This window comes from Microcaecilia unicolor, chromosome 8, assembly GCF_901765095.1.
Source record: "Microcaecilia unicolor chromosome 8, aMicUni1.1, whole genome shotgun sequence".
NCBI classification, from domain to species: Eukaryota; Metazoa; Chordata; class Amphibia; order Gymnophiona; family Siphonopidae; genus Microcaecilia; species Microcaecilia unicolor.
The window spans coordinates 196,010,115-196,032,600 of NC_044038.1; the positions used below are offsets into that span (position 1 = coordinate 196,010,115).

The 22,486-nt window shown below is 49.5% G+C and overlaps 1 protein-coding gene across 3 annotated transcripts in view; it reads left to right on the forward strand.

The window, feature by feature from the left end:
* Nucleotides 1–22,486, forward strand: part of DNAJC5 (DnaJ heat shock protein family (Hsp40) member C5) — a 159,242-nt gene that overhangs the window by 117,399 nt on the left and 19,357 nt on the right. The window contains exon 5 of one of the 3 annotated variants that reach the window (XM_030211623.1): nt 17,692–20,236. The exons of the other annotated variants lie outside the window; for them this stretch is intronic. Coding sequence (XP_030067483.1) covers nt 17,692–17,795 — 104 coding nt within the window. The 3' untranslated portion in view covers nt 17,796–20,236. Of the gene's footprint in view, nt 1–17,691; nt 20,237–22,486 lie in introns of those variants that run through there. 3 annotated transcript variants of the gene reach the window in all.

Genomic DNA, 22,486 nt, shown 5'->3' on the forward strand with positions numbered 1-22,486 from the left:
TACCAAATAAATGTCACCACATTATTGGAAGATACCAAAAAGATCTTGGAGGGTTGGCGGAACTTGCCCTTATCATAGATGGGTAGGGTGAGCTTGGTCAAGACAGTGGTATTCCCAAAATGTCTATACTACTTACAGACACTGCCTATTTGGCTCTATCAGAGAGCTATTAAAGCTTTATATAGATTAATTACCCGGTTCTGTTGGGCCTCTCGGAAAGCTAGAGTACCACTTACCTATCTGGTGGGTGGTTGGAGGCAAGGAGAAATAGGCTTACCGGATATAAAACTATATAATCTAGCCTGTCAATTACGGCATTTGGGGGACTGGTGCCTTCAGACACAGACATATACCCCGCTGGGGCTTGAGAGAGCTTTCTATGCCCCCTACCAGCTACTCTTGCTATTACATCAGAAGAGGACACAAATACCTCTGGGGTTACGAGAAAGTGTCTTACTCAACTCGTTAAAGGCAATGTGGAGGTTGATAGTGCAGAACCTGGGGGAGACCCTGATGTTACTGACCAGCTCACACTGGGGGGCAACCCATCATTCCATATCATCAAGCAGATCAATCTATAGACTGGGGTTGGGTTGTGTCCATCTACCAGCAGTTGGAGATAGAGAGCAATCTTTTGCCTCTCTATATGTGGTCATGTGCTACCAGGAAATCCTCAGTATTCTCTCTATCTAGCAGGTGTGTGGTCACACGCAGCAGCTCTGGCTTGGTCTCCACGCCTATTTACTTAGGCTTTGTTGAGTACCTGGGGTTGAGGGCTCTTCGTGAGCAAGTGCAAACCTGGTGGTGCCAGGTCCCTCCTTTTCTGCCCCCTCCTGCTGGCTCAGTTTAAAAAACAAAACATAACAATCTTGAAGCAGAAAAGATTTTACTTGCAGCTGCTCACTGGGACACCAATTCGTTGCAGCTCGGAGCAAGAAGCAGGCAATTTTACCTTTTCCTAGTGGGCAGGGAGTTCCCCAAACGTTTCCCTCGTGGATCATGGCGTCGGATGGTAAGTGTGCGAAAAAGCGCTCCCCGGACCCCGCGCGGCTAGTGGGGAGGCGCGGGGATCGGAGGCAGAGAAGCCCTTTTTGGGCGCCCTTCCAGACTTTGCTGATTTAGCCGGTTTTTCCTCCGCTGGGGCGTCGGCGGCCTTTCCCGCCTTAGGCGCCCATCCCCTGATGTCCGCCCTTCCGATGTCGGCCACCCATGCAGCTCGGACGGCCTCTGGTATGGCCACCTTTGAGTTGAGCGGCAGTAAGAAGATGGCGAAGTTTAAGCGCCATGCTTCCCGCACGGCTCCTTCGCGGAGTGACGTGCTGGACACCATTTTGGATGCGCAGCGCTCCTCTCCCCTGCTCTATGGAGTGGAGGTTGAGAGTTCCTCTAGGGCTGTGGCCCAGGTTGCAGAGGTGCACAAACAGGAGGGCTTCTCTCCAGAGTTTATTTTGTTGCTGCATCAGGCCTTTCAACTGCAAAACGCTGCTCCTGCTCCCCTGTCAGATATGGGGGAAGAGTCTTCCCTGATCAAGCGCCCTCGGGTGGACCTTCAGGTCTTGGGGGACTCTGTCTCATCTGATGTAGATGAGGGCAGCGTTTCTGAATTCTCCCAAAGGTCCCTTGGGGATTCTTTGGAGGAGGCTGATCCTCGCCCTGATGGGGGAGATGACCCCTCTGCAGCGTGGCTTTTTCGCTCAGAGGAATTGCCTAACCTGTTAGTTCAGGCTATGAGCATCTTGAGTATTTCCTCTCCGGAGGAAGGCCCTCCTTCAGCCTCGGCGGGTTCCTCTATTATGTTGGGAACCAAGCGCCCTTCCAGGACCTTCCACATCCATGAAGCCATGAAAACTCTAATTTCGGCTCACTGGGATTCTCCAGAGGCGAGCCTCAAGGTAGCCAGGGCCATGACTCGTCTGTACCCTCTGCCAGAGGGTGAACAGGAGGCCTTGCGCTGGCTGGCAGTGGACTCTCTAATCACTGCTGTGACAAAAAAGACAGCTTTGCCGGTGGAAGGTGGCTCTGCCCTTAAGGATTCACAGGACAGGAAATTGGAAGCGGCCTTAAGGTTAGCCTTTAAAGCAGCCGCCTTGAGTTTGCAGGCCTCGGGTTTGCGGCTCCTATGTGGCCAGGGCATGCCTGACGGTGGTGCAGTGGGCCTTCCCCTCGGATCCTTCCTTGAGGGCGGATTGGCTGGTCCTGGAGTCGGGCTTGGCTTACTTGGCAGACTTGCTGTATGATGTTTTGAGAGCCTCGGCTAAAGGTATGTCTCAGACAGTCTCTGCCCGTCGATGGCTATGGCTTAAGCATTGGTCAGCTGATCCTGCCTCCAAATCCCGCTTAGCCAAGTTGCCTTTTAATGGCAAGCTGCTCTTCGGGGATGAGCTGGACAAGATCGTGATGGATCTCGGCAGTTCTAAAGGCAAGAGGTTGCCGGAGGTCAAGGCAAGGGCCAGCAGTGCTCGCCCTGGTTCCTCTAAGGGCCGTTTTCAAGAAGCCTGTCGGTGTCGCCCGGGCAAGTCGGGCTCCTCCTCCTCCTTCAAGCAGAGGTTCTCCCCGAAGCAGCATTCCTTTCGTAGAGACCGCCGCTCAGGAGGTTCTTCCTCCGGTCCTCCCCCAGGGTCTTGTACCCAGTGACGGGGCCCTGGTCCATGGCCCAGAGCAGATAGGAGGAAGGCTGTCCTCTTTTCTGGGAGAGTGGACCAGGGTAACTTCAGACGCTTGGGTTCTACAAGTCATCAGAGACGGCTACAAGTTGGAGTTCTGCCGGCCCCTGAGAGACGGGTTTGTGAACTCTCCCTGCAAGACTCCCCTCAAAGTGGCAGCAGTTCAGCAGACTCTGGACAACTTGCTCCGCCTTGGGGAGGTGGTCCCAGTGCCCGTAGAGAAGCGTGTTACAGGACGTTACTCCAATTACTTTGTGGTGCCAAAGAAAGGAGGCTCTTCTAGGCCTATTCTCGACCTCAAGGGAGTCAATCGGGCCTTGCGAATACGGCATTTCCGTATGGAGACTCTCCGCTCCGTGATTGCTGCAGTACAAGAAGGAGAATTCCTGGCATCCTTGGACATCAAGGAAGCTTATTTGCACATTCCCATCTGGCCGCCTCATCAGCGCTTCCTGCGCTTTGCAGTGCTGGGCTGGCACTTCCAGTTCAGAGCCCTCCCGTTCGGGTTGGCTATGGCTCCGTGGACCTTCTCCAAAGTGATGGTGGTCATGGCTTATCTCCGCAAGGAAGGAGTGCAAGTACATCCCTACCTGGACAACTGGCTGATTCGAGCTCCCTCCTTTGCGGAGTGTGGGAGGGCGACAGACAGGGTCATTGCTCTTCTGAGCTCCCTGGGATGGATCATTAACCGGGAGAAAAGTCAGCTGCGCCCGACTCAGTCCCTAGGGTATCTGGGTGTTCGGTTCGACACCCAAGTGGGCAGAGTGTTCCTGCTGGACAACCGGAGCCTCAAGCTTCAGGCCCAGGTGGGCCGGTTCCTAGCCTCCTCAGCTCCTCGAGCTTGGGATTATGTACAACTGTTGGGCTCCATGACGGCCATGATGGAGGTAGTGCCCTGGGCCAGGGCCCATATGAGACCACTACAGCACTCTCTTCTGCGGCGTTGGACTCCGGTTTCGGAGGATTATGCAGTTCGCCTTCCCCTGGACCCGGCGGTGAGAAGGGCGCTAAGTTGGTGGCTGATGTCAGACAAGTTGTCAGCCAGTATGCCTCTCATGTCCCCGGAGTGGATTGTCGTTAAGACGGACGCCTGCTTGATGGGCTGGGGAGCCCACCGCCTGGGAAGGACAGCGCAGGGGATATGGTCGCTGGCGGAGGCGAAGTGGTCCATTAACCTCTTGGAACTTCGGGCCATTCAGTTGGTACTTCAAGTGTTTCTTCAGGTACTGATACTGAGGCCAGTTCAATTCCTGTCAGACAATGCCACGGCCGTGGCCTATGTCAATTGCCAGAGAGGTACCAGGAGCGCCCCCTTAGCCAGGGAGGCCATGAAGTTATGCCAGTGGGCAGAGGCGAATCTGGCCAGCTGTCGGCGGCTCACATTGCAGGAGTCCTGAATGTCGAGGCAGACTTTCTCAGTCGCCATGCTTTGGATCCCGGAGAGTGGCAACTGTCTGCTTGGGTGTTCTTGGAGATCACGAAGCGCTGGGGCATGCTGACCTTGGATCTGATGGTGACCTCGGCCAATTGCCAAGTGCCGCGGTTCTTCAGCAGAGGACGGGACCCTCGATCTTTGGGGGTCGATGCTCTTCTCCAGCAGTGGCCAGTACAGGAGCTTCTCTACGTATTCCTGCCTTCGCCTATGCTGGGCAGAATTCTCGGCCGGGTGGCGAAACACCCAGGCCGGGTGGTCCTGGTGGGTCCATACTGGCCCAGACGCCCTTGGTATGCAGTCCTGATCCGGCTTTCCGTAGACAGTCCTATGTGGCTTCCAGTGGAGCGGGGCCTCTTACATCAGGGTCCCGTGGTGATGGAGGATCCCTCCCCCTTTGGTCTTACGGCCTGGCTCTTGAGCGGAAGCGGCTGAAGAAGAAGGGCTTCTTGGACAAGATCATTGCCACTATGCTGAGAGCACGGAAGCGCTCTACTTCTGCTACGTACGCCAGGGTATGGCGTACCTTTGTATCATGGTGCGAGGCAGGAGCCCTGTCACCCTTCACGGCACCAATTGCTTCAGTGTTGGCGTTCCTGCAAGAAGGTCTGGAAAAAGACCTGTCGCTCAGCTCTCTTAAGGTCCAGGTAGTGGCTCTAGCTTGCTTCAGGAGTCGCCTGAAGGGTGCTTCCCTGGCTTCTCAGCCAGATGTGGTGCGATTTCTCAAAGGGGTTAATCACCTACGCCCTCCTCTGCACTCGATAGTGCCTACATGGAATCTCAATCTGGTGCTGCGGGCCTTGCAGAAGCCGCCCTTTGAGCCATTATCGCGGCTGTCTCTGAAGGACCTGACGTTGAAAGCGGTCTTTTTGGTGGCAATCGCTTCAGCCAGGAGAGTTTCCGAGCTACAGGCGCTCTCGTGTAGAGAGCCGTTCCTGTGGTTCACGGAGGCAGGAGTGTCTATTTGCCCAGTGGGTTCCTTCCTGCCCAAGATTGTTTCTCGCTTCCATGTGAATCAGCAGCTTTGTCTACCCTCCTCCCGTAGGGAGGATTATCCAGAGGAGTATCGTGCTCTCAGATGCCTGAATGTTAGACGAGTTATCATCAGATACTTGGAAGTGACCAACGATTTCCGGAAGTCGGATCACCTGTTCGTGCTGTTCGCGGGCCCCAGTAGGGGTCTGCAGGCATCTAAGCCTACCGTGGCACGTTGGGTCACGGAAACGATTGCGGGTGCTTATGTGGCTGCAGGGAAGGTGCCGCCTATCCAGCTGAAGGCTCATTCTACTAGAGCACAGGCGGCTTCGATGGCAGAGTCAAGGTCTGTTTCCTTGGAGGAGATTTGCAGATCGGCGACTTGGACGTCAGCTCATACCTTCTCACGGCATTATCGCTTGGACGTGGCAGCACGGGCTGAGGCCCAGTTTGGAGCTTCAGTGTTGCGTTCTGGGATTTCCATGTCCTGCCCTGGGTGAGTACTGCTTGGGTACATCCCACCAGTCTATGGATTGATCTGCTTGATATGGAAGGTAAAATTATGTATCATACCTGATAATTTTCTTTCCATTAATCATAGCAGATCAATCCATAGTCCCTCCCAGATATCTGTACTGTTTGTTCTAGTTCAGTTATATTTCAGGTTCAAGTTTAGACTTCAGTTCCTGTTCAGGAGGACTTCGAGTTCAAGTTCTTCCACTTGGATTTCCCTGGAGTTGGGACGACTTTGTGTTACAGTGAGCTGCTGCTTCTTTCCCCCCGTTTCGACGGTGGTTGGATTCATAACTAAATTATGCCAGTGCTCCCTCCCGCTTCGTGCGGTAGTAGGGTAGCTTTGTTTCCCTCTCGCTTTGGTGGTGATGGGTTAAGCCAGCTCCTCCCGCAGTTGCGGTAGCAGGACATGCCAGTTCCCCCCGCGGGTGTGGGTGCCCCCCTCCCCGCTTTGGCGGTGGTTGGGTGGCGGAGTGTCCCTTTGTGGGTGTAATTCTCTATGTTTGGTGATTCCTGCGGATGGAGCTTTGATATCGACTATACTGAGGATTTCCTGGTAGCACATGACCACATATAGAGAGGCAAAAGATTGCTCTCTATCTCCACCTGCTGGTAGATGGACATAACCCACCACCAGTCTATGGATTGATGGGCAAATCAAGATATAATTAAATTAGAGCATTTGTTAACTACTGAGGGGAGGTTAGTCTCTATTGAAGATCTTTTAAATAAGGTGGAGGAATCCTGGGGGAATAGTTTTGCTTTTTGGCAAGTTGCCCACTATGTGGCCAGGCTTCCCCAAACATCACTCAGTAGTCAAATGGGGTTGAGGCTCAGGGAGTTTTTTCAATTTCTGAGAGAGGGAGAAATATCAGTCTCACTACTACGTAAAGCCCTTGTTGAGAGGAAATCACCCAAAGATTATAGTGGGTTGAAAATTAAATGGGAGCAAGAGGTGGAGACTCCTCTGACACATTGGGACATATCAACACGTGTACCTACCCTCACTACTGATGCACGATTAAGAGAATGTGCTTATCGTATTATTCATAGAGCATATATCTCTTCTAGTCAGCTTTTCCATATGGGGGGGTTGATGGAACCTACCTGCCTGAAATGTGGGAGAGATTCGGGGATGTTATATCATGCTTTGTAGAAATGCCCCGTGGTGCAAGCATTTTGGCGCCGGGTAACATGTTTTATAGAACAAGAGCTGGGAATCAAGGTTTTGGGAACAGTAGAACAGCTGCGTCTAGATGTGCTGGGAGCCTATGGGAGTCAGAATAAATATAACGTGATGCTCCTTTGTAAGCTGAGTCTACTTGCCTGGAAATGCATTTTTCAATATTAGACAGTGCAAGATCCTCCAGCATATTGGCACTGGAGGAACCAAGTGCATCTTTTGGTGTCCTGGGAGGGTCGAGAATCTCGGTCATCCCCAAAGAGGTGGAAAAGGTTTTTGGCCACTTGGGGGCTATATCTCCAGGTTTTGCATCCTCGAGGTCGCAGTTTGATCCTTAGTGTGATCTGAAGAGTATTGCGATGTTAGTTCCCCAGTTGAATAAATATTGGCTGTTTTGGGGGGGGGGGGGGGGACAGGGGATTGGGAGGGGGGGAAAGGGTGGGGACTTCAGGATGGGATGTAGGATGAGAGAGTTAACTGTTTCTAGTTTTTGTTACAAACATTATTCTGTTGAATGTATCTAATGCACTTCTGGTTAGGAGAGGTGCGGATAACCCGGTAGGCTTCAAGATACGGGGGGAAGGGAGGGGGGTAAGTCAATGGTAAACATCTATGGACAGACTTTATTATGCAGCCTTTACATTGTACATAATTGCACTTCTATTTCTTGGACACTCATACTGTAATAAGTGTTCTCCAAGGACAAGCAGGCTGCTTGTTCTCACGACTGGGTTGACGTCCACGGCAGCCCCCACCAACCGGAAGAAAACTTTGCGGGCGGTCCCGCATGCAGGGCACGCCCACCGCGCATGCGCGGCCGTCTTCCCGCCCGTGCGCGACCGTTCCCGCTCAGTTTTTTTCTATTCCGCACTGGAGAGAGACGTATTATTGTCTCTCTCTCTGTCAGCCCCGGAAACCGGATTGCGGCCTAGCCGCGGCTTTTTTCTATTCGCGTACGCGTTCGCGTATTTTTTCTATCGCTTTAAAAAAAAAACAAGTGTCCTCGTCGTTCTTAGCCGCGAGGGCGCTTCGTTGCGGCCTTGGGCCGCGCGGTCGTTTTCTTTTCGGGTGTGCTTTTCACCGCCACCATCGACGACTTTGACTTTGCCGACGCGATTTTTCCGTCGATGTCCTCGAAGGTCCCGAGCGGATTCAAAAAGTGTGGTCGGTGCGGCCGGCAGATCTCGCAAACCGATACCCACGCTTGGTGCCTCCAGTGCCTCGGCCCGGAGCATAATACCAAGACGTGCACCTTGTGTCTCGGCTTAAGGAAGCGGACACAGGTGGCGAGGCAAGTTCTTCGGGACCGTCTTTTCGGAACTTGCGCCGGCCCTTCGACGTCGACCGCATCGGTGTCGACGGCCGGATCTTCTGTACCGGTACCGATGTCGACGAAATCGGCGCCGACTCTGGCACCGACACCAGGAGTACAGGTACCGTTGGCCCGGTGACGGTGGGGGTGAGCAGCCGCGCGGGCAGTCAGCCCCGGCCACTCCCTCTACCCAGGGCCATCGGGACCGAACCCTGTCGGATCCGATTCCTCGAGGCTGGGGGGGTTCTACCTCCTCTTTGTCTCTGCCGCCAAGCGCCAATGATGGGCATCGAAAGAAAGCAAAGAAACACCGTCATCGGTCGCCCACGGCGCACGGGACTGCCAGCTCCGGTACCTCGAGGGAGGACTCGACGCCCAGAAAGCGGCAGTGCCGAGAGGAGCGTTCCCCCTCGGTTGAAGAGGTGTCGCTGCGTCAGTCCGCAGGTACTTAGGTACCGTCTCCTGGACCCGAGCAGCTTCCTGCACCGACACCCACACCGGCCCCCCTGCTTTTCCCAACAGCGGGCCTTGACGAGTGCCTCCGAGCCATTCTTCCGGGGATTCTGGAAGGGCTGATGCGCGGCGCCATTGATGGAGGCACCGGAGTGCTCTAGCCCGATGCCAATGACGCCGACGCCGCTTGCGGCACCGGTGTCGACCGCCACGCAGGTGGAGTCGACGTCGATGGAGAGAGCTTCGTCCCTGCCGGAGCGGGAGTCCACCGCTCAACGCCATCATCGAGGACATGGTTCCTCGCAGTCGAGACGGGCCCGGTTGAGGTCTGAGCTGAAAGAGCTCATGTCCGACACCGAGGAAGAGGAGGCCTCGTGGGGGGAGGAGGAGGACCCCAGATATTTCTCCTCAGAGGAGTCTGTGGTCCTTCCCTCCGACCCCACTCCTTCACCGGAGAGGAAGCTCTCGCCCCCTGAGAGCTTCTCCTTTGCCTCCTTTGTCAGGGATATGTCTATTTGCATTCCCTTTCCCGTGGCCACTGTGGATGAGGCGAGTGCTGAGATGCTCGAAGTCCTCGACAATCCATCACCACCTAGAGAGTCTTCCACGGTGCCGTTGCACAATGTCCTCAAAGAGACACTGCTTCGGAACTAGCTGAAGCCATTATCTAATCCCACCATCCCCAAGAAAGCGGAGTCCCAATACAGGATCCACTCTGACCCAGAGTTGATGCGGCCTCAATTGCCTCATGACTCGGCGGTCGTGGACTCCGCTCTCAAGAGAGCACGGAATTCGAGGGATACCGCCTCGGCGCCCCCGGGGCGGGAGTCTCGCACTCTGGACTCGTTTGGGAGGAAGGCCTACCAATCTTCCATGCTCGTGACCCGCATCCAGTCATACCAGCTCTACACGAGCATTCACATGCGGAACAAGGTGAGGCAACTGGCGGACCTGGTCGACAAGCTCCCTCCAGAGCAGTCCAGGCCTTTTCAGGAGGTGGTCAGGCAGCTGAGGGCGTGCAGAAAGTTCCTGTCCAGGGGTATATATGACACCTGTGATGTGGCATCTCGAGCTGCGGCCCAAGGTATAGTGATGCGCAGACTCTCCTGGCTGCGTGCCTCTGACCTGGACAACCGCACCCAGCAGCGACTGGCGGATGTCCCTTGCTGGGGGGATAACATTTTCGGCGAGAAGGTCGAGCAGTTAGTGGACCAACTACACCAGCGGGAAACCGCTCTCGACAAGCTCTCCCACCGGGCGCTTTCAGCATCCACCTCTGCAGGTGGACGTTTTTCCCGGGACCGGCAGGCTTCTCCCTACGCCTACAGCAAGCGTAGGTACACCCAGCCGGCCCGAAGGCCTCCTCAGGCACAGGGACAGTCCCAGCGCGCTCGTTCCCGTTAACAGCGTGCGCCTAAGCAAAAGCAGGGGACGGGCTTTTGACTGGATCCATGGGAACATAGCCACCATCAAAGTGTCCGTACCGGACGACCTGCCGGTCGGAGGGAGGTTGAAAGCTTTTCACCAAAGGTGGCCTCTTATAACCTCCGACCAGTGGGTTCTCCAAATAGTGCGGTGCGGATACACCCTGAATTTGATCTCCACTCCACCAAATTGCCCACCGGGAGCCCAATCCTTCAGCTCCCATCACAAGCAGGTACTTGCAGAGGAACTCTCCGCCCTTCTCAGCGCCAATGCAGTCGAGCCCGTGCCACCCGGGCAGGAAGGGCAGGGATTCTATTCCAGGTACTTCCTTGTGGAAAAGAAAACAGGGGGGATGCGCCCCATCCTAGACCTGAGAGGCCTGAACAAATATCTGGTCAAAGAGAAGTTCAGGATGCTTTCCTTGGGCACCCTTCTACCAATGATTCAGAAAGACGATTGGCTATGTTCTCTGGATTTAAAGGACGCTTACACACACATCCCGATACTGTTAGCTCACAGACAGTATCTCAGATTCCGTCTGGGGACACGGCACTTTCAGTATTGTGTGCTGCCCTTTGGGCTCGCCTCTGCACCACGGGTGTTCACGAAGTGTCTCATGGTGGTTGTGGCGTATCTATGCAAGCTGGGGGTGCACGTGTTCCCGTATCTCGACGATTGGCTGGTCAAGAGCACCTCAGAGGCAGGAGCTCTTCGGTCCATGCAGTGCACTATTCACCTTCTGGAGCTGCTGGGGTTTGTGATAAATTACCCAAAGTCCCATCTCCAGCCAGTCCAATCTCTGGAATTCATAGGAGCGCTGCTGAATTCTCAGACGGCTCAGGCCTTTCTTCCCAAAGCAAGGGCGCAGAACCTTCTATCCCTTGCCTCTCAGACCAGAATGTCTCAGCAGGTCACAGCTCAGCAGATGTTGAGACTCCTAGGTCATATGGCCTCCACGGTTCATGTGACTCCCATGGCTCGCCTTCACATGAGATCTGCTCAATGGACCCTAGCTTCCCAGTGGTGTCAAGCTACCGGGAATCTAGAAGATGTCATCCGCCTGTCTGCCAGTTGCCGCAATTCGCTGCGCTGGTGGACCATTCGGACCAATTTGACTCTGGGACGTCCATTCCAAATCCCGCAGCCCACGAAAGTGCTGAAGACGGATGCATCTCGCCTGGGGTGGGGAGCTCATGTCGATGGGCTCCACACCCAGGGACTGTGGTCCCTCCAGGAACAAGATCTTCAGATCAACCTCCTGGAGCTCTGAACGGTCTGGAACGCGCTGAAGGCCTTCAGAGATCGGCTGTCCTACCAAATCATCCAAATTCAGACAGACAATCAGGTTGCAATGTATTATATCAACAAGCAGGGGGGCACCGGATCTCGCCCCCTGTGTCAGGAAGCCGTCGGGATGTGGCGTTGGGCTTGCCAGTTCGGCATGCTTCTCCAAGCCACATACCTGGCAGGCGTAAACAACAGTCTGGCCGACAGACTGAGCAGAGTCATGCAACCGCACGAGTGGTCGCTCCATTCCAGAGTGGTACGCAAGATCTTCCGAGAGTGGGGCACTCCCTCGGTGGACCTTTTCGCCTCTCAGACCAACCACAAGCTGCCTCTGTTCTGTTCCAGACTACAGGCACACGGCAGACTGGCGTCGGATGCCTTTCTCCTCCATTGGGGGACCGGCCTCCTGTATGCTTATCCTCCCATACCTTTGGTGGGGAAGACCTTACTGAAGCTCAAGCAAGACCACGGCACCATGATTCTGATAGCGCCTTTTTGGCCCCGTCAGATCTGGTTCCCTCTACTTCTGGAGTTGTCCTCCGAAGAACCGTGGAGATTGGAGTGTTTTCCGACTCTCATTTCGCAGAATGACGGAGCGCTTCTGCACCCAAACCTTCAGTCTCTGGCTCTCACGGCCTTGATGTTGAGGGCGTAGACTTTGCTTCGTTGGGTCTGTCTGAGGGTGTCTCCCGCGTCTTGCTTGCCTCTAGAAAGGATTCCACTAAAAAGAGTTACTTTTTCAAGTGGTGGAGGTTTGTCGTTTGGTGTGAGAGCAAGGCCCTAGAACCTCGTTCTTGTCCTGCACAGAACCTGCTTGAATACCTTCTGCACTTATCAGAGTCTAGTCTCAAGACCAACTCAGTAAGGAATCACCTTAGTGCGATTAGTGCTTACCATCATCGTGTAGAGGGTAAAGCCATCTCTGGAGAGCCTTTAGTCGTTCGATTTATGAGAGGCTTGCTTTTGTCAAGGCCCCCTATCAAGCCTCCTGCAGTGTCATGGGATCTCAACGTCGTCCTCACCCAGCTGATGAAACCTCCTTTTGAGCCACTGAATTCATGCCATCTGAAGTACCTGACCTGGAAGGTCATTTTCTTGGTGGCAGTTACTTCAGCTCGTCAGTGAGCTTCAAGCCCTGGTAGCTCATGCTCCTTATACCAAATTTCATCATAACAGAGTAGTCCTCCGCACTCACCCTAAGTTCCTGCCAAAGGTGGTGTCGGAGTTCCATCTTAACCAGTCAATTGTCTTGCCAACATTCTTTCCCAGACCACATACCCGCCCTGCTGAACGTCAGTTGCACACATTGGACTGCAAGCGAGCGTTGGCCTTCTATCTGGAGCGGACACAGCCCCACAGACAGTCCGCCCAATTGTTTATTTCTTTCGACCCCAATAGGAAGGGGGTCGCTGTCGGGAAACGCACCATCTCCAATTGGCTAGCAGATTGCATTTCCTTCACTTACGCCCAGGATTCTTGAGGGTCATGTCACGGCTCATAGTGTTAGAGCCATGGCAGCGTCAGTGGCCCACTTGAAGTCAGCCACTATTGAAGAGATTTGCAAGGCTGCGACGTGGTCATCTGTCCACACATTCACGTCACATTACTGCCTCCAGCAGGATACCCGACGCGACAGTCGGTTCGGGCAGTCGGTGCTGCAGAATCTGTTTGGAGTTTGAATCCAACTCCACCCTCCAGGACCCGATTTTATTCTGTTCAGGCTGCACTCTCAGTTAGTTGTTCTTCGTAGGTCAATTTCTGTTATACCCTCGCCGTTGCGAGGTTCAATTGACCTGGGTTCTTGTTTTGAGTGAGCCTGAGAGCTAGGGATACCCCAGTCGTGAGAACAAGCAGCCTGCTTGTCCTCGGAGAAAGCGAATGATACATACCTGTAGCCAGTGTTCTCCGAGGTCAGCAGGCTGATTGTTCTCACCTACCCTCCCTCCTCTCCTTTGGAGTTGCGTTTTTACTCATTCCTTTGCTTGTCATTCAACTGAGTAGGATCGGTCGTGCACGGGCGGGAAGACAGTCGCGCATGCGCGGTGGGCGTGCCCTGCGTGCAGGACCACCCGCAAAGTTTTCTTCCAGTTGGTGGGGGCTGCCGAGGACGTCAACCCAGTCGTGAGAACAATCAGCCTGCTGTCCTTGGAGAACACTTGCTACAGGTATGTATCATTCGCTTTTTCAATGTACTGTTATGAATAAAGAAAAAATGTTGAAACAGAACATCTTGTCCTTTCTAGCAACCGACAATGCTGCTAAATACTCTGAACTGTTGAAAGTTCTCACTGCCCCTCCCTAAATTTTCCTCAGCTTATCTGTTCCAAACATAAGGCCCAGTGCCTTCTAGGAAAAGTAGTTCTCCAGATTTAAAGAATCTGAGATGGCTACTGTTTTACTATTCTTGCTCTTTACTTCTGTTTCCTGACTAGCTGAACCTCAGCCTGCTTGCTTGTCACAACACCCAAATCTATATTGTGTTCTTATCACAAAGCTAGCAGAAATAGTGAGGCTCTTCCCTGAACGTCTGGTCTCTTGGGTCCCTGTGGCATTGATCTAGGTTATTTCTGTGACGTTATAGTCTGTTGGTTCCTGATAGCCAGACTATGCGTTCTTCATCTTATACTTCCTTCTTTTTACCACTGGTACTGAGGGAGTGAAGGGTGAATTTAGGGAGGTGGTCAAATGCCCTGAGGGAAAGGCCATGAGTTCAGAGTTCTCTTGGAGGGAGGCCATGAGTTCAGAGGTCTCTTGGCAGGAGACCCCGAGTAAGAGAGATCTTCATAGCGTGTTCTAAGCTGGGCTGTAGTACCTGAGTCATCCCATCCCCTTTATCATTTTCTAATTTCGCTATATCATTTTTGAGATGCATTGACCAGAATTGCACATGGTATTCAAGGTGAGGTTGCGCCAAGGAGCGATACAAAGACATTATAACATTCTCATTTTGTTTTCCATTCCTTTCCTAATAATTCCTAACATTCTATTTGCTTTCTTAGCCACCGCTGCATACTGAGTAGAGGGTTTCAACGTATCATCAATGATGACACCTAGATCCTTTTCCTGGGTGGCGATTCCTAATGTGGAATCTTGCATCATGTAGCTATAGCTTGGGTTCATTTTTCCCACATGCATCATTTTGCACTTGCTCACATTAAGCCATTTGGATGGACAGTCTCCCAGTCTCGTAAAATTCTCTTGCAATTTTTCACAATCCTCTTGTGATTTAATAACATTGAATAACTTTGTGTCATCAGCAAATTTGATTACCTCACTAGTTATTCCCAAACAGACCCGTGGTAAACCCCACTATCGACTCTTTTCCATTGAAAATACTGACCATTTAACCCTATTCTCTGTTTTCTGTCTTTTAACAAGTTTTTACTTCCTATCCCATGGCTTTCTAATTTTCTCAGGCGTCTTTCATGAGGAACTTTTTCAACTGCCTTTTGAAAATCCAGATACACAATATCAACCAGCTCACCCTTATCCACATGTTTATTCACCCCTTCAAAGAAATGTGAGACAATATTTCCCATGATTAAATCCATGTTGGCTTCGTGTATTAATCCATGTTTATATTCTCTGTAATGTGTTCTTATAATAGTCTCTGCTATTTTGCCTGGCACCAACATCAGGCTCTCACCGGTCTGTAATTTTCTGGATCACCTCTTGAATCCTTTTTAAAAATTGGCATTACATTGGCCACCCTCCAATCTTCCGGTACCATGCTTGATTTTAAAGATAAATTACATATTAACAATAGCTCTGCAAGGGACCGGGTTAATGAGAATCATTGACCAATAAATTGAGGAGATAAAGTGTTTGTCCTCAGAGCGTCTGGAGGTAAATGGTGAAAGGAAAAAGCTTCAAGTGAACCTAGAGAATCCACAGTCCTTAGAGATGACAAGGTTGCATCGTGAGGAGTAATTAGAAAGGGAAAGAGAGTAGTTGCAAGGCCAGAATGCCTGGTCGAAAACCCAGCTGAAGGTTGAGATCCAGGAGGTCCTGTCGTTAACCTAGGAGCAAAAGTGGGAGACTGCAGTGTTAACAGGTGCTTTAAAGGATAGGACAGAGAAGGTTACCCAACTGTGGGGCAAGTAACCCATGAGGAGTCTTCTTGTGAGATCCTACAGAAGCAGACAGAAGAACTTCTTAATCAGCTCTAAGAAGTAAAGTAGTTCACCCAGGCAGCTGAAGAGCAGCATGACAATACTGATTGGAGTATGCCAGTTATGCAATCATCTCAGACAGCAAACCCTCCTTATAGAAGAGCTGGTCAAGGAACAAGAACAGCTATAAAGGAGCTATCAGGCGCTGCTTGAGAAAATTGTTTATGTACATGAGACGGAAGAGATGATGCGCCAAGTGCAGGAATTCTAAGAATGTTTGAGAGGGCGTGTTCCAGTTGACTACTTTGAGGAGGAGTGGGTGCAGTATCAACGAGAGGCCATGGAACTTAATGACTGTGTTGGCTGGCTGACAGAGTAAACCCAAGCAGAGATGACCCAGCAGCTGCAAAGGTAATTGACTGAAACTAGATGGAGCCACAGTGGAGCACTAGCCCAAATCCAAAGCCTAGGAGGCCTGAATACAGCGCTCCAGAGAAGTACAGAAAATGTGCCTCCGGGAGGAGTAGTCCTGTAAGGAGAAGCAATAGCCCAGCACAAACGTATCTGGCTTTTGGAGGAGAATGCACTGCTAGTGTGCAGGATTACAATTCCAGATCACCACTGGGTTTGTTGGCATGCGGGAACACCAGGAGAAGGTATCAGTGCTGAGTGATAAACTGCAAATACTGCAAAGCAGTTGGCCCAGAGAAAAACCCAGTTCAGGTGGAGGTATCTAGGAGTGAAATAGGGAAAGAGCTTGAGAGGCCTCTCAAGTAAGGGATTCTGTAGAAGAATGGTCCCATTTTGTTGAAGCCCGGCTTATGGTTGCCCTGATGATGTTAGAGGAGAAGCAACTGTTAATTGATAACCTCATAACTTATCAGGCTCAGACAAGGACCACTCAGAAAGATCTTGCGCATAGACAGCTTTAAGTGGCCACGAGCCAAAGAGCTCAAGGTCCAGAAGGGCTTAGTGGTAGCCTTTCAGACTGGCCATCAGGAGGTTGTGCTGCTTCAAGAACACTGAATTAAAACCAAGAGCTGGGCTGCAGAATGCTCAGGACCAAGCAACTAATGAAATGGTATGTTGTGAACTGCAAGAGCAGAATATGATGCTGGGGTCAGAAAGATCAGGTTGGGAAGAGAGTAGCCTGACTGATACTAAGAAGGATGATCAATCCAGCACCCCAGAATTGGGGATGACAATTACCAAGAATGTTGATTTGTGGAGTGATGTACTATGTGATGCCACCACTGTGAAGCAGGGGACCAGAATCACTGTGAATCTCTGATGGAATGGCTGTCCTGTGAGCCTGATGCTGGAAGTTCACCTGGAGCCTAGTGACCAGGGTATTATTACTGTGGACAGCAATGTCATAAAGCTCATAGCTATGCAGGTACCAGCACTGAATATTGCCGGCACCCACATAACCTGGGGCTCCTCCCCAGTGCCGCCCCTGACCTGCAAACTTTTTGTTTGGGCGGTTTCAGGGGATATTCAGCAGCACTGTCCGGTTAAGTGCTGCTGAATATCCCTGGTTAGGCGCCAGGAATCTATTTAAGCAAGCAGGAGAGGCTTCTGCCCACTTAACTTGCTTTGAATATCGACTTCAATATGTCCAGGCAACCTTTTAAGATACATTTGGAAGTTCTTTTTAATCAGGATGGTGATGCCCAAATGAATTGGGACTATTTTTGTATCTCACTATCACATTTACCTGATCTCTAATGAGCACTTGGGAATCCTGGGTTGAAATCCTACTTCTTCCCCTGATACTCCTTACTTAAGAACCTATTTATTGTTTTTTTATTATTTGTTTTGTATCATAAAACATTTCACAAGCTCTATTTCAAGGGGATAGTATATAATCATTTCCAAATAAATAATAACATAGATGCCTACATTTTCAGCCATACCTAGTTGCTTATGTTTTCTGCTGAAAGTGTACCTAAATTCAGGAGCTTAAAAGTTATGCTGCCAAAATTAGACCTGCCATTTCTTTTCCTAGATTTGTGAGCCTAATTCAGGTGCCCAGTGCTAAACTGGCAAGCTCTTACCTTCTCCTAGGTCAACCCCTTTTGCTACTCATTTTTTAATCGCTCAAATTTTTATACATAAATTTCAGAGGCCAATTTAGAAACCTGACTCTGAGTTAGGAGTCTAAACCCTTTAAAAATTGATCCTATAGTTTCCAGCAGATGAGTCCTATACCTTATTGTGTTTTTCTATATTTAGTCATTCCATGAGCTGTGCTTGTCTGCATGCCTGTTTGCTACCTATGTGCATGGATTCTTCTCAGTCCTGTGTACTGAATCTTCTTCGTCTTACATTTTCAGAATCTGCAGACACACCTATTGTGGTACAGCCATCATCAGCCACAGAGACTACGCAGCTGACAAGCGACTCGCACACCAGCTACCACACTGACGCTTTCAACTGACTCTTCGTGATAGACACTGTTGCTTAGCAGGAATAATGTAGTTACAGCCAATTCAACCCTGGGATCATGACCATTAAGATTAGAAAATGTGGAGGAGGTACAGAAGCCTTGACATTTCCATTTCAGACCGGTTTGCAGCTATTCTTCCTCTCTTGTAGCGTGGAGACTCCCCCCTCCACGTGTTGTAGCATGCAGTATTGAATTCATGTTGCTACCTTTCTCGATTTTTAAAAATTCTCTTTCTGATTTTATGAAATTGAACTGATATTTCTGTATAGCATGTCCCTTAGCTGTCTTGTTCTCCTTGTGTTGTGTATGTAGTGATGAGGTATTGCAATTGGACAAAGATTTCTGAATTTAAATAGGATCTCTTGCAGGTTCTGTCTCCAGAGCTGCTGGAAGCTGGTTGTGTTTCCTTCCCTTGTCTGCTGATCACACGTGCAGAGTTCTGGGGACTTCTGTTCTTTTTTTTTTTTTTTGACCTAGCAGTTTGGAACCAGGCTGGAAGCTGGCAACATGAGCCTTCTTTGGCCACTTACTGAGAATGTTTCCTGGTTTTCTTTAATCCGGAATCTTGCAGTCATTGGACCTGAATACGAGTGTTGCTATTTTGCTATATTTGAAGCATCCTCTGACCCAGGGTTTGAGCCTGGAGTTGAACCCAAGTTCCTTTGCATGGCCAAGTATTCAGAGAGATCAATGTCATAAGGGAAAAGGCTAAGGTGGTCCTGGTATTTTCCTCCTTTTCACGCATGGACTCCCTCAGTCTGTTCCCTGAGACATCTTTCTGCAGGCTGGACAAGGCATGGAGGAGCCTATCTCTTTCTTCTGCTGCTTTCCCCTTCAATTCCTCCTACGGATAAGAGAGCAGATAGGAAGAGAAATGCATGGGCACTTTGCTGAAAAGACTTTTGTGGGTTTTAGACTCAAACTGCACCCTAAAGCCTTGGTGCTTATCTGCTGAATGGTCAGGATCCAGCAATCACGGTCATCAGAATGCAAATCCCAGGTAGCAGGGGGCTCTGAATGAATAGGGTTTCCAAGGAGATGTTTATTTCACTTATAACCTGCCATTTATAGTAATCCTAGTAAGTCATTCTAAAATGCCAAAAAGAAAAAACAAAATCAAAAACCTATGGGGAACAGTTCAACTTATACCTACTACTTTAATTTAGCTATGTGACAAATGTACTAGGAAACCTGCAAAATCTCTTTTCCTCTGTGATTCCTGCTACTGGGAACTCAGAAATAGCTCTCCTCCACCAAATAGCCACAATTCCACCCACAAGCCACTAAAATGTGCTAGTTGAATCGTTATTGCATTGCAACAGCTGTTTAAGTGTACACACTTTGCTGTCTCCTGGCTGTGCCCTTGCACCATATGTGTTTATTGGCTCTGTGCACAGTAGTGGCGGTGTCCCTGTATCATTTGTATTTCTAGAGTTACATGTACCTGTTATATGTGTTTGGGGAGGGGGGTGTTATCATTGGATTTCCTGTTTGCTGGCATGGGGGAGGGTGGGCTGGGATAACCTCTGTGCTAATGTGTCATTTTGTAGGTTCAGTGTCTGATGTTGGGGTGTCATGGGTGGCAGTGAGATGGATGCAATGACTGGTGCCGAGCTTTCTGAGAGGTCATGATCCTGTGTTGGCAGTGGGGGCCACGATTCATCTTTCTGTACATCTGTTGTGCATGGTATGTGCAGTGGCCTTTCCAGGACAGACATATGGATTCTGTTATTTTTATATAGAGAGAAGTTCAATAACTGTTTGTTATACATGTCTTTTAGACAGGTATAACATAGTACTTCTCCAGATTTTGAAACCCTATAGTTCCCTGTCATAGATGTATTTTCATTGGACTCTGTCATTTTACTGTAGAATGTAAAGAATAGACGTGATCATTGCAGAAGGGGTTTGGTGCAATTGGTCTAATGACAGTTCATCTAATAGACAATTGGTCTAATAACAGTTGGTCTAAGGATACAATTCGTCTAAAGTCCAGTTCATCCAAAGAGACATTTCATCTAAAAGTTAATTTGTCTAATGGACAGTTGGTCAAGTCATACATCTGTCAGTGACAGATCACTTTTTTAAAGTCAATAATGAGAATACACCACATGCTTTAATCTAATCAAGGCATAGAGGTTCAAAGTCACAAGTGTTTTTTTTTTTTTTGCTGAGTAAAAACTTTAGTCATAATGAATGTATTAAGTTACTAAAAGTTTTGTTTAGGAAGCCTATTATATGACTGCAACTTTGAAGTAGGCCTGTTCGTGAATGAGATGAAAACAAAAGCTGTGAACTGAAATCATATGTTACAGTTCTATAAAAGGTAGAAATTATTATAAACGTTTATGCTTCATGTATAAAATCCAGAACTGCAATTGATGTTCAGTTAGTGCAAAAAGTGGTGCTTGAGATAAAATATTTCAGTTCAATTTTAATTGTGACAGTGGATTAACTTCAGAGATGGGGAACCCTCACCTCCCTAGAACCTCTCACAACTCCTTTTTAACCTCATTTAACCTCTTTATTACAGATGACAAGTCCACACATCTATATGGAGTAACAAAAGGTCACATCATCTTTATTTGTGCAACTTAATGCAACCCAAACTGAAACAAACAACTTAACCCAAGCTACATACAACATTGTCCAGAAATGATCATTTTCTCCCTCCAACCACTCACCCTATCAGCAGTGGTGTGAAATGTACATAGCCCTTCTATAGCCACAATGGCCTATAGTGCTGGCATGGACCTCCATGCCTGATTTAAACTGGGTCACCTGACCAAATATTTAATTTCCAGCTCATCCCCTATGAGCCTGAGACCCTGTAGCTCGGGTTACCACCTGATGTGACAAAGACCTCAAACTCCCAACCGAGTCCCAAGCCCCCAGATCCACTTCCTGTACTGGGAGAGGGAGGGTGAGAAAGCCACCTCCAAGGAGCATGAAAAGCCATGGACCTCGGATGCATTCCTTTAAATAAGCTTAGCTGTTAGCCCTCCCCAACCAGGGACACTCAACCCCAGCTAGCCAATCCTTTGCGACCTCTGCTTGGTTTACCTTCAAATTAAAACCATAAACAGAACTTCACCAATTCCATAAAATGGTTTAAATTGTTTTTTTTTTTTGTCAAGAAAAAAAGGACCTCAGTGCTCAGTGACATAATTGCCATCATGTTCGTGGCTACTCTTGGCATCTAGAGTGCAAAATCAATCATGGGTCCAAAAACCTTATATTTTATTTCACTTTAATCTCTTTTATATCAAAATTGCTGAAATGGTTATATTTTTGTATTTTTCTTTCTGAAAATGGAGGCTGTATTCATATATATCACTTATCTTGTTTTAACAGAAATCCTGATCCTGACAGGCCCCCGTTTCGCCTGGCTGGCTTTATCAGAGAATCTTTCAAAACAGCAACCCCTAGCCACTTGCCCTATCACAGGGTAGCATGAAATTTACATAGTGCCAGCTTGGACCTCCATGCCTGATTTAAACCAGGTCCACCTGATCCACTATTTAATTTACGGTTCATCCCCTATGAGCCTGAGATCGTGTAGCTTGGGTTACCAACACAGGGGCCAGGTAGCTTCCCTTGCTGCCCCCCTCCCCCCCTGGAAGCTGTGGCCTGGTACAAACCCATACCTGTAAACAATACTCAGTAGCCCCCTGGAAATCATTAAAAAATAAGTCCAGTCCAATGTCAGACAGATGAACCCTGTCCCGGCCATAAAGGTGTGCATACCAGGGATCCACTTAGCTGTGGAATAATTGATATCCACTGCTGGCTACCAGCCACATGCCAATTTGACAGTTATCTTTTGTCAGCCCTCAAGTCCATTTCCTGATCTCCATGTGACGTGGTCTGGTGATAATATCAGACCAGACAATTTGGGTCATGGGGTACTAGTCAATGACAAGCCTTAGATCCTCCTTAACTGTGTCAATAAGTTCATTCCCACCTAGATGTCAGGGTGACAAGGTCTTGATCTGAGATTATAGAGGAGCGGTAACAACTGGCACCACCACATGCCCCTCTCACCCAGCCAGGAAATCCTCACTCTCATATGAGCCAGTTCAAGGTGAATCTCTCCAGGCCTACTCACTACCTGATGACTGGCCCAATGTATGAATGAGTGCCCGATTATCCAAACAGGGTGAGACTGGTGAGCAGCATCTGCAAAACAGGGTCAGATCAGCACAAGAATATAACTATAACTCAGGACTGGGAAAAACCAAACACCAACATGCCAACCAATTGGGGAAACCAAGCAATGGGCTTGGAGAGAAAGAGAAAAGTGACCATCTTGAAGAGGCATTTCATTATGTTCCTGGAGCAACTAAAGTGCTCCCCACACAACAGGACCACTGAGACCCCCGTCCTGGTAGCATGAGCCCAGACATCAAACATGCTTTTTTAAAAAAAAAAAACCCAAGTCCAGAAGGAGAAGGATTAACTTCATTGTTTTAGCAGGGTTTTCTTTATTAATTAATCTTCATTGATTATATATATTATACACACATAGAGATAATATAGCAATTGTAATAAACTTATACAGAAAAACTCTTATTATCATAAACAGAAATATAAGCAGAAATATAAATTACACCATCGACCACACCTGGCAACACTTGGATCAAAGAAACCAGTAGCTCATGGGTAATGGGGCGGCAAGAATC